The sequence below is a fragment of the Engraulis encrasicolus genome, chromosome 8, assembly GCF_034702125.1.
Source record: "Engraulis encrasicolus isolate BLACKSEA-1 chromosome 8, IST_EnEncr_1.0, whole genome shotgun sequence".
Lineage (NCBI taxonomy): Eukaryota > Metazoa > Chordata > Actinopteri > Clupeiformes > Engraulidae > Engraulis > Engraulis encrasicolus.
This window is the reverse complement of record NC_085864.1, coordinates 21,431,170-21,443,327: the sequence shown is the minus strand read 5'-3', so window position 1 is coordinate 21,443,327 and position 12,158 is coordinate 21,431,170. Positions and strand designations below refer to the sequence as shown.

The 12,158-nt window shown below is 40.1% G+C and overlaps 1 protein-coding gene across 4 annotated transcripts in view; it reads right to left on the bottom strand.

Annotated features, from left to right (window-relative positions):
- Positions 1-913: 913 nt before the first annotated feature.
- The window catches only part of LOC134454258 (E3 ubiquitin-protein ligase rnf213-alpha-like), a 102,661-nt gene continuing 91,416 nt past the window's right edge, over positions 914-12,158 (bottom strand). For 3 of the 4 annotated variants that reach the window (XM_063205153.1, XM_063205156.1, XM_063205157.1), the window contains 11 exons: positions 9,906-10,018; positions 9,552-9,794; positions 8,678-8,819; positions 8,449-8,523; positions 7,246-7,402; positions 6,726-6,921; positions 5,708-5,779; positions 5,140-5,337; positions 3,396-3,485; positions 1,993-2,159; positions 914-1,877 (listed from right to left, as the gene is read on the bottom strand). In XM_063205153.1, the coding sequence (XP_063061223.1) occupies positions 1,706-1,877; positions 1,993-2,159; positions 3,396-3,485; positions 5,140-5,337; positions 5,708-5,779; positions 6,726-6,921; positions 7,246-7,402; positions 8,449-8,523; positions 8,678-8,819; positions 9,552-9,794; positions 9,906-10,018 (1,625 nt within the window). In that variant the 3' untranslated portion in view covers positions 914-1,705. The remainder of the gene's footprint in view (positions 1,878-1,992; positions 2,160-3,395; positions 3,486-5,139; positions 5,338-5,707; positions 5,780-6,725; positions 6,922-7,245; positions 7,403-8,448; positions 8,524-8,677; positions 8,820-9,551; positions 9,795-9,905; positions 10,019-12,158) is intronic. The other variant, XM_063205154.1, reaches the window with a different exon arrangement.

Below are 12,158 nucleotides of genomic sequence, written 5' to 3'. Positions count from 1 at the left end.
TGTTTTAACTCAATGTGCCGTTTCAAATTCGAACAGGACGTTGTGGATGTCCTTACTGTTTTTGCTGCGCAGGTGGTTTAAATGTTCATAAGGATAATCGGTGTCTGTCTCCGTGCCATCCCTTCCACGAACCACTTTTTAAATGCAGCGCTTGGTCTGTCTGCCTCTCGCTCTCTCTCTGGCGCGCTCTCTCTCTCTCTCCGCCGCAATTCATCATGGGTAACGTCGTGCATAAGCAGCAATAACTAAGCCTATGCTATTCAACTATTCTCAGCCGGACACTACGTTGCCCACAATGCATTGCGCACACAGATGTCAAAAGAAATTCTCACTGATGATACAAGCGGCACCAGCGAGAGAGAGAAGGGGGGAAATTTCTCTCGTTGCGTTTCAAAAGAGAAAACCGATGTCACTCAGCTTTCAATGGAAAACAAATTCCAACGTTCATTTACAGTGATGTCTGCCGTTCATGACACGTAATGTGAACTAATTCACGTTCAAGTTCTTTATTAAAAAATGTTTTGCGTTCAGTTCAACGTTCACGAAAAAATGAGCGTGTTCAATGAACGCGTTCTTTTGAACGCGTTCACGCACAACATTGGTAAGTTTTATGTTACATGTTTTTACAGTTTGTTTACTGTGAGCCAATCAATGCACCATTCTGTGTACACATGAGACAGTGAGAAACACTGTCTTATGATGCATTTAAAAATGTTTACAATAAAGCCGACTTTGACTTGTGTTTCACTTGATATTAATTAGCTAGAAGATTGAAGAGATCATTAAGAAAACTCCCACTGTTAAAATAAATGCTGCCCATGACACAAGTTAGCTAGATGAATTATCATTCTAAACCAGGAGTTCATTTTGACTGTGTGGGATTATAACAAAATAAATAAAAAGCCACAAAAGATACCGTAAATATTCTAGGTGTGATTTTATTAGCCATCAAAGTGTTTCATCTTCAACACAATAGATCCCTTATCAACTCAATCGCTTATAAGCAAGATAAATGAAGCATTAATGAAAGATACATATTCAAAATCAAAATCCTTGTGCGATATGATGAAGCAAGATAAATGAAGCATTAATGAAAGATACATATTCAAAATCAAAATCCTTTTGCGATATGATGAAGCAAGATAAATGAAAGATACATATTCAGAATCAAAATCCTTGTGCCATATGATGACGCAAGATAAATGAAACATTAATGAAACATACATATTCAAAATCAAAATCATTGTGCGATATGGTGAAGCAGCATGTAAAACAAAAGCACTTCTTCATTGTCCTTAAAACTAATTTCTCTCACACAAGCACAATATTTTTTTATAGGCTAAGGATTTGTTACTCCGTGATTAACCAAATTCTGATTAATTGCCTTTACAGCGGTTCGATTAAATACCCAATTACTATGGAACAGTAAAGAAGGAAAAGGTGAAAACCTCAACAGAAACAGCTATGAGCAAATCATGTGATAGAAAAAAAAAATAGGAACCTCATATAGCATTTCAATCTGTAACTCACGAAATTATTAATTAACCCACTATCATTACCATTATTAAGGCTTTAAAACATTGATTCAAATAATCACTACTGCCAATTTTTCTGTCATTACGAAAGTCAGTGTATACATTGCAAACTGATGACTGAAGTTTCAATAAAACAAAGAAAGGCATCAGAAATAAAGATTGTATGGCTATCATGCTGAGAGGCCTCTCTTCATTTGAACGGCCATTTTCCAGACAGCAATGCTGTTCTTCATTTCCAACTCTCTGTTCTTCATTTCCAACTCTCGCAGAGACTCCACACTTTCCAGTACTTTCTCATTGATCTCACCCAAATCCACAAAGGCCTGCAGTGTGTCTCGAATGCTAGTAAGGAAAAAGAGTATACAAAAAAATTATCCCCTGTAAGTATGACATTTAATGTAGAAGAACCTATTTTATTATGTGCCCAGTGAAATGAGTCATACAACATGGTAAAGACCTCCAAACGTGAGAGATGTTCTTCAAATCAATGTTCAGGATAGTGTAGTGCATCTCTGTGATGAAGAGGTCCAGGTTTGCAAGATTTGCCAAGACTGGGGCAATGGCATCCGCCTCCTCTTCAGAAAACTCTTCATGAAACTCTGGTGCAATCATGAAGAATGGGTTCTAAAACAAAACAAACAACATTTATATATGGGATATACCGTATACATACATTAAAAAATACAGTACATTATAAATGGAGTGCAACAGTGCAGGGTGTCTACTGACATTATAGCATAATTAAGTACATACATTAAATACATATTTAAAAACGGAGTTTATGTTCTATTCAAATGTAGCCTATTTCTGTTTTGTAATGGGCAGTAATGACATGAGATACAGTATATGGTGAACGGCAAAACAGGGGCACACATGTCTGGGTGATGTTACCGAATTGGTACAAATTCACACCCCTGAACATATGAAACAAAAACTTGCTGTATAATATTCTGAAATTCTGATTGCTGATGGCTGATTGGAGATGGTGTCCAGTTGCACTTTGCCCAGGTTTCATTTGTAATATTTTCATTTATTTTTGTTTTAGTTCTGGGACAGCAATTTGCACCAATTTGGTACAGACAATAACAAAAAATGTGTAATGTGAACCTTAAAAAAAAAACCCTATTCAGACAGAAAATGATTATTTTAGGGTTACAGATCTAGCGAATCCCAATTCATTCTGTACTTGTTCATGATTTCCATCTAGTTGCATTACCCCCCCAGAGGAACTCAGAGAGCACATGAAGGGTTTCGTTGCAAAATGGTGTATCCACCATTTTTGACTTTTGCATTTTATTATTGGCACTAATTTAATTTTTACAGAGAATCTGAAACTGACGAATTGGAATAGTAAAAGTAGAAGTTTGATATGTTCACACAAGCACACAAATGCACACACATACGGTACCTTTTCTCTAGACGTAACTATAGAGTAAACAGATTTGGCCGTTTACACACTAGGGCAGTAAAGCGTCGGGTGACGGACGCGATTTTTACCGGCGTCGGTGAAAATACATGGAAACATAAATGCCCTTACACACCAACCGGCGGTAGTCGGGCGTCAGAGGCGCCGGAGCCGGCTCCGCGCCGCGCTGCATTTGGAAAATAAAACTCGAGCACATTTTTACGGGGTCTCATTCAAATAAATGGCAAAGTAGCACGCTAGCTTTGGCTGTGGGGGGGGTTTTGAAGAGGACTGGCTGCGCACGCCGACGCTGTCGGTGTGAAAGGCAGAGTAGAACACACCGGCAAACTAAGCAGAAAGACGGCGTTTGTCTCGCGTCCATTCCGTTCGGCTTTGGTACTACTTAGACTGAGTTATAAAACATTCTTTCGCTACTAATTACTATTGGGAAGTACCTGGTTCATTTCAATTAGCAATGAGGACTGCCTCAGCGAGAGAACTTCCCAAAGAGATTGGATATGCTTCACCCTGCTGGTTCTCAGCACCTGAAAAACATAAAATATGAAGAAATGTTAGTTCTATCAGAACCACTCTAGTCAAAAATGAGACGGGTCACAGAGATAGATTTTGGAAGCTCTATTTCTGAATGCAGACATTTGTGTTTGGCGGTATGGCTCTGTTCAGAGAAAGCTCCCCGGCTTCTCCATGAGCTCCATGGAAGCCAAGATGGGGAACAGCAGCATCCTCAGATGGAGTGCCTTCCATTTAGCTGGAAAGGCAACATACCCCTTAGAACAGAGCAAGCAACAATGACAACTAGTGGTGTGGATCGGCACTGCCCTCACGATCCGATTCGATCACAATTCGGGAGGTAGTAGATCCGATTCGATTCGATTCTATTAGATCCAATCCGATTCGATTCAATTCTACAATGCATTGCAATGCATTACATTTCTACTGAACGCAAAGCAAATGTTCAGCCATGATGAGGAAATACAAGTAGTCAGATACTGAGCAACAATTTATTGGCTGTTTTCTGTATCGGTCTGTATCAATCTTGCAATGTTTTGAAGTGTTTTTATTTAATTTAACATTCATTTGCTCCCGAAATATCCATGGAAGTAATTGAAACTTAAAAAAATTGCCGGATTGATTCTGGAACTTGCCGGATCTGGATCTGGATTGTCCATGCCCGGATCGATTCAGATCGCCGAATCGATCATTGTTGACACCACTAATGACAACAGTATGACATTGATTGGCAATGATTAGTCTGGTGGAGCAGGGGAGGTGGTGGATGCAAAACAAGCAGCAAAAAGCAATGACAGGAAAACAAATTCGGTAGTTTAAATAAAGCGCGCCAAAGGTCAGCATCCAATTGCGAGCAGCAGCTAATTAACTAAAGTGCAGCTGATTCGTGGAGAGCTGTAAGTGTTGGGTTGGCGTCAATTGCAAATGGGGGCGTTGACTACATGGTCTGCCAGAACTATCGCAGGTTGCTCGATTTACAGTATACATAAATAATAAGGTCACGCATACAACACACACAAGAAAATTGTATAATGACTACTGCAGTAGACATGAACAGAAATGACAACATGGATTAAAATTGCTCTGAGCTGCGTCTTAGGTCAGTGCACAATGGATTGAAAAAAAATAGTGTTCAGTTGTACCCCCTGTTCAGCTGCGTTGTTTTGTGTGTGTGTGTGTGTGTGTGTGTGTGTGTCCAGCAGACATTCCACCAGATATGTGTTGTATGTTCCATTTGTGACTGAGCCCTGAGGAGGGTCTTGGTGATTAAAAGAACACAAAAAGGATTTAAGTAAACAAACATTTTTTTTTGTTTTTTTACAATTTTCAATGTTTTGCTTATGTTTGGCACGTTTTCATTGAGAGAGCTGTCACTTTTCAACTTATTGACCAGGCTGCAATATTGGATGCCAAGATTATGCATTTGGCATCTACAGGTGAAACTGCTGCTGCATGCAAAACCATGGCCTTCTGGCAACATGACTTGACACTTAAGTTTAGGTCTAAGCAGCCATATCAATATGACACGTGATGGGTATGCCCTTGGCACTCAACACTGGATGGGAACTGCTCAAATGGCGTTGAAAAAAAATAATGCCAATGTTATGAGGCTGTGCTATGGTAACAAATTATATACTATGTAGCAGAGAGGTAAAATAATCTTTCTACCGGTAAGCCCAGGGTGTGTGTTCTATCCTCCAACTTAAGGTCTTTCTTCAGGTAGGTCATCAAGTACTCCTCTGGCTGTGGGAATGACAATTGCATAAAACCAATGGCAATCCTCAGAGTAGAGAGGGCAGCTGAGATCTCATTCAGGAACCTGAAGTCATTCAGGATGCAGTTCCGGTCATTGTTGTTCAAAGGCTCCTAAATGCAAGCAGAAAATACAATCATGAATTAATGAAATTACAGAAAATTGGTTGTACTTGTCAAAAATACTCTCAGAATATTTCTTATACACATTATTTAATAGTGGTTAGAAAACTGAGCAGACAACTTGCTGAGTAATATGAAAGAAGCACCAAAACCTGTTGCAACTGACGGTGTTGTATTTATTAGAATAAAAAAAAAAATCAGCCCTATGAACTTTGGAATGGCCAAGTCAAACCGGCATTTATCATTGTTATGTGCTGTACAATATACTATTATATTCAATTTTGGAAAGGAAAATCTTTTTCAAACTTTAGATTTTTTTTAGAAAGTAGAAATTTGCACAAGTGAGAGCAGTTGTCCATACCAGATGATCTTCAACTTTAGTGAAGAAAGCACGAAGGGAAGTTCCAGAGTTGTACTCAAACAAGGGAATAGTCTGAAAAATGAGAAGAGTTTATATACGGTAGTGTTAGTAAAGAAATCATCCCCCTTTCCTGGCAAGGTATTTTCGTTTTACTGACACACGAGGCTGTGTATTAGCACTTAAGTTAAGTGAATGTACTGTATAATGTAACCCATGGACTCAAATGGCTTATTGCTTTCATACCTGCAAAACTATTATGCTAATGTTTAATCGTTTAATGTTTAGGCCTATGCTTTTGAAGGCTATTTTCCTGTGCAAGCTACACTGTAGCTGGTGGTAGAAAGTTGTAAGTGGCATGAAGCATGCACTAGATGTCTGTAAAGCATGTGACCATACCTGTCAACTTTGAGCTACCAAATTCGGGAAAATTCCTATATTGTAAGCCAAAATTCGGGAAATTTTCTATAGGCCAAATCCTGACAGTCAACTGGACAGTGCGTTCTACTCTGCTTTTCACAACAGTCCGCGTGCAAAGACCCTGTCTGAAATCCCCCAGCGCACATTTTAAATGAGCACATTGCAAGAGCCCCAGACAACTTTAGCGACAAAACAACATGGAGAAACTGATATTTTATTGTTTTCCGTGCTAAAACTTTGTGTTGGTGCCGGTTGATTAGGCTGTCTGAGGCTGTTTACCGCGTTGTATGAACTGGTGGTTTTTGAGGCAAATATTTTTTCTCCTTATCCTTACCCAATGTTGTATAACACTTAGCAGGTACTTTATTGTTACATTTATTGTAATGTAATGTGATGTACTGTATTGTGCTGTTTTTGGGGCGCCACACCTAAGTTTCCCCTTGTGGGATTAATAAACATAAGTCTAAGTCTAAGTCTAAAATGAGGCCATTTGAGATCGCATACACAGTGCCATTTACAAAATTGAACACAGTACAATTAATTCTCAAGATTGTTACAAAGCTTGCTGATAATGCATTGTAAAATGCTCAGGAACACTCACGTCCACTTTAATGATAGGTTTTTCCATGAAGAAGCGGTCCACTATCTGTCTCTCCAAATTCTTAAAGTTGTAGTTGGTGTTCTCTGAATCATCCTCAACTACATGGTCAATGTTGGACATGGCAATGGTCAAGAAGTCTTGCTCAGGGTTGCACGTGATAACATGGGAATGCCTTACCTCGCTGGTGCTGATATACCTAAAATAAAAACATTACAATTAAACAAGACACTTCAATAACAACTTTTTGAAAACATGGTAATGCAGTGCTGTTCTTAGGATCACAGTAACAGGGAGGAAAAGGGGCAGATCTATTTGTATTGTCACAGCAGTGTAGATGATACACCCTCCATTTTGGACAGCTTAATTTAAAATCTCGGTCAAGCAATGCAATGCATATAACAGAAACATTTCAAACATTGTGATCAATACAATCAGTCATCTTCTGGTCCTGATGTCTTCATGGAAAGATAGGAATTCAATATGGAATACAGAAGAAATAAAAAAAGAATATGTAGCGTACCTGTCCTCTTTGGGGTTGGCAAGGTTTATACAATCATTCTGCATTCTAACGAGGTACTCTGTCACAATGTAAATAGCAGAGTTCTGTGTAGGCAAGAGGTCTAGGATTTTTAAGTCCTCCTTCTTCTTGTCACCAAGTGCTTTAGGCATTTTGAGGTCTGAAATTATATTGCAACCATTCAGGATTAGGTAGTCTATCAAAGCTTGTTACATAGTTTCAAAATCAGCTACATGATTACAATAGAAGGGAGGCAGAGGAAAACTATTATGTTTACTGTATAATAAATTATCCAAAAATGTATTAAGGAAATCAGGCAATTATGTTTTTAAAGCACTTTAAGGTGTCATCCAGATAAAATGCTAAACCCATACAGTACACAGTATCTTAAGTGAAAAAACTACACAGCTCATTGAATCCTCTACGACCCTAGGGAGGGAAAGAAGAAAACAGCGGATGATTCTTAAAACTACCGTCCAATCTCAAACTTTCCTTTCATCTCCAAGGTGCTAGAGCGCACTGTGGCCTTGCACATGACAGCTTATGGGAGGAACTGCAGTCTGGGTTCAGGGCTAAGCACAGAATCTGCCCTAGTTAAGGTCGTCAATGACCTTCTGATAGCTGCTGACACAGGCCATTTCAGTATCTGCATACTGAACCACATCTGACACCGTCTGCCACAATAGTTTACTCTCAAGGCTGGAAACTCGACTGGGCAACACTGGCACTGTTCTCTCATGGTTTAGGTCTTATCTGACTGGAAGAGAGCAGTTTGTTTCCACTGGTGACTTTCGGTCTCCTAATTCACTCCTTGCATATGGTGTTCCACAAGGTTCAATTATAGGCCCCCTTCTCTTTGTCATTTATATTCTTCCCCTTGGGAACATTCTCCGAAAATACGGTCAAAATGTTCACAGCTATGCAGACGACAACCAAATCTACATACACACTAAACCCTCACATCCACCACCCCTCTCTAATTTAGCAACCTGCCTTAATTATATTAGTAATTGGATTATCGACAACTTTCTAAAACTCAATCACAACAAAACCAAAGCCATTGACATCACCATCCCATCAGTACTAAAAAAGATCACTCTCAGTTCTCCATTACAGGTTATTTTACCACCACTTCATCTGAAGTAAAAAAAAAAAAAAAAGTGGCATAATCATCAATTCTTCTCTCTTCTTTGAGTAGCAACTTACATTTGCTTGTTGTCAAGTGTCCCCATATGGTTTTCAGAATATTGACATTGTTCTTCAGGACTTTTACTTCAGCATCTACAAAAACAAATATGTTTTTTTTAAATATAAATATCACCAAACAGAATGTATTATTGTGGCAGGTTGTTGGATGTAGTACCGGTATTTTCAGGCATGGTTAACTCTGCAGTTACAAAGGATAATTTGCAATTTACAAAGGGTAAACACTCACCTGTATGCATATTTTCTTTCACAAAGGTATCAATTGATACATTCTCATAGCACTGCAGATCCACATTGCGGAAGTGATGTGTCATTGTGCGCTGTATACTCAGCACATGAGGCAAATATCTGATGTACCGTATGTGGGCAGCCTGGGGAAACACATAGCCCACAAAATGTTTTGTAACGCTTTATAATAACAGAGCATTATGTAGCTTTATTAACATTTAGTTAATAATGAACTAATTATGAACAAATGTTTGTTAATGAGTAGAGATGCACCGGATCCTGATTTTTAGGATCCTGTCGGATACCAGATCCACTGCTTAAGATCCTGCCGGATCCGGAACCGGATACCAGATCCTACGAAAGGGTTGAAACACATAGCCAATTCGCAGACGTGGGCCCTTTTTATTACGTTGGCGCAAACTATTTTTAAGACTCATTGGCTTACTGCCACACTGCCTTCAACGACCGCTTCCAAAGGGCTTTCACTCCATGCAGCGATTGGGGTTGTGAAAGACTGACTGAAAAGCCTAGTCTACGTAAAAAGTAGAGATGCCCCAGATCCTGATTTTTAGGTAACTGCCGGATACCGGATCCACTGCTTAAGATCCTGCCGGATCCGGATAGTCTAAAAACCCCTATTATCCTGCCGGTTCATCTCTATTAATGAGTAAGGGATATTACCGGTATGTTAGCATAGCTGGCACAGCACAGCTGCAGCAGTCCTAAAAAAATGTCCTCCTAAGCACTCCCTTCACTAAAACGATTTGTAAATGTTTTGTTTTATAATTACTTTGTACATATAGGTACATCAATTTAAAACACACACTTTGCGACACATTGCTTTGAATTGAGACCTCTGATAACCCAGCACCTACGTTTTTTAGGAGCTCTGTGAGCACAGGCAGGTTTTTCCACTCTCCTTTCTGCTCGATGAGGTGACTGAGCAGCTGGGTGGTCATCCTCTGCTCATACCTCCACATCAAGGGAAGATTAAAGATGCCTGTAGTAGGTAGATCATTCATATCCGGCACTGGGCTGAAGACTATCTGGGCTAGTGCCTTCCAACCTCCTTTTTGAAGAATGGTGTTGTGCATCCCGGAGAAACTTTCTTCAAAGTCCTTTAAAAATCCATAATAATAGACAGAGCTTTGAGCATATCAAATATAATTAGTACAATAGATTAGAAACAAAAATGTATTGTACAATTACATGTACTGTACAAATCTTACCATAAAAAATGTCTGAAGTTTTTGATAGATAGATGTTTCCCAAGCCATTCTTTTTTCCTCTGTTTCTGTGGTGTGGATTTCCATATGTTTATCTACGAAATGACATGACAGTCCTTTTCAGATATGTTAAATTATTGACTTGAAAAGGCATTCTTGAATGTTGTATTTTCTTTAATACAGCAAATATTTTTAAAAAGAAAACATCAATACTGTATGAATTAAAGCTTGTTTTGTATCATGTTGTCATTAAAGGCCTTTGTTACAGCAATGTGAAGATCGTTGATACAGAAATATAGAAAAAGCCTCAAAACGGGAACAAACTTTTAAACATGATTCTTACCGATGTGACTAAAAATGACAGTATATTTAAAAGACATACTTTCTTTTTATTTCACATTCAAGCATGTAAGTTACAATAAATTGTACACATTTATGTTGCTCCTTCTGCTGGGGCACCATATATTTTTAGATGCGTCCCAGCATCTCTATAAGAGGGTCTGTCTGTCCGTCCGTCCGTCCGTCTGAAACGCATTCCTTCAATTGTGTCTGAAACGCATTCCTTCAATTGTTCCTTCCTGTGGCCACAAGGCGGCAGACTTGCCATTTTGGACTGGAGCGAATGCGTGCAAACCAGAACGTATGCTATGTGTTCCTGTGGCCACAAGGCGGCAGAGTTGCCATTTTGAACCGGAGCGAATGCGTGCAAGCCAGAACGTATGCTATGTACTATGTTACCAAACAGGCAAGACTAACTGACGAAGCATTGAGAGACAACTGAGGGGGGCATTCAATTTTCGCCATTGTTTTGCGTTTGGACAATGGGAGGGAACTTTATTTGGTTCGTCACAAACTAGCGGAAATTAACTATTTAGAAGTAGGCAGGCAGTTTTTGACACAGATGTTTGTGCTCGGATAGAGGGGCGTTTGCATTGCACAACGCTCCACGACATGGAACCTTAATTAGTTGACAGGCGACCCGCAGCGCATAGCCTACAGCTCTTCCTCTAAACGTGGACCTGTAACATTTGGTTAGCTTTCTCCTTTCATAACATTCACATTTTCCTTTGTGCTTGGATAGACTGGCGTTTGCATGTATAACGCTCCACGACATGGAACTGTAATTAGTTGACAGGCGACCCGCAGCGCAGCTCTTCCTCTAAACGTGGACCTGTAACATTTGGTTAACTTTTTCTTTCTTTCATAATATTCACATTTTCCTCCGCTTTTCCCCAGTCCACAAACTCGGGCTCAGACGTCTGTATGTAGCCTACGAGCCCCCCTTTTAATATTCCCAGCAAGTTTAGGCTACTTAGTTCTGCCTTTTCACTCGAACAACAAGTAGACAGCTGGGCCATTTGACATACGGTGTGTTACTCGTAGCCTACATAGGGAGGTTTTTAGATGCGTCCCAGCATCTCTATAAGAGGGTCTGTCTGTCCGTCCGTCCGTCCGTCCGTCCGTCCGTCCGTCCGTCTGAAACGCATTCGTCTGAAACGCATTCCTTCAATTGTTCCTTACTGTGGCCACAAGGCGGCAGAGTTGCCATTTTGGACCGGAGCGAATGCGTGCAAGCCAATTGTTCCTTACTGTGGCCACAAGGCGGCAGAGTTGCCATTTTGGACCGGAGCGAATGCGTGCAAGCCAGAACATATTACCAAACAGGCAAGACGGCTGATGGCATTGTGAGACAACTGAGGGGGGCATTCAATTTTCGCCATTGTTTTGCGTTTGGACAATGGGAGGCAACTTTATTTTGATTCGTCAGAAACTCGTGGAAATGAACGATTTAAAAGTCGGCAGGCAGTTTTTCACACAGATGTTTGTGCTCGGATAGAGAGGCGTTTGCATTGCATAACGCTCCACGGCATGGAACCGTAATTAGTTGACAGGCGACCCGCAGCGCATACAACTCTTCCTCTAAACGTTGACCTGTAACATTTGGTTATAGCTTTTCTCCTTTCAAAACATTCACATTTTCCTTTGTGCGGGCGTTTGCATTGCATAACGCTCCACGACATGGAACTGTAATTAGTTGACAGGCGACCCGCAGCGCAGCTCTTCCTCTAAACGTGGACCTGTAACATTTGGTTAGCTTTTTTTCTTTCATAACATTCACATTTTCCTCCGCTTTTCTCCAGTCCACAAACTCGGGTTCAGAGGTCTGTGTGTAGCCTACGAGCCTCCCTTTTAATATTCCCAGCGAGTTTACTTCTGCCTTTTCAGTAGTCAGCTTGCGCTGCGCACTGTAACATG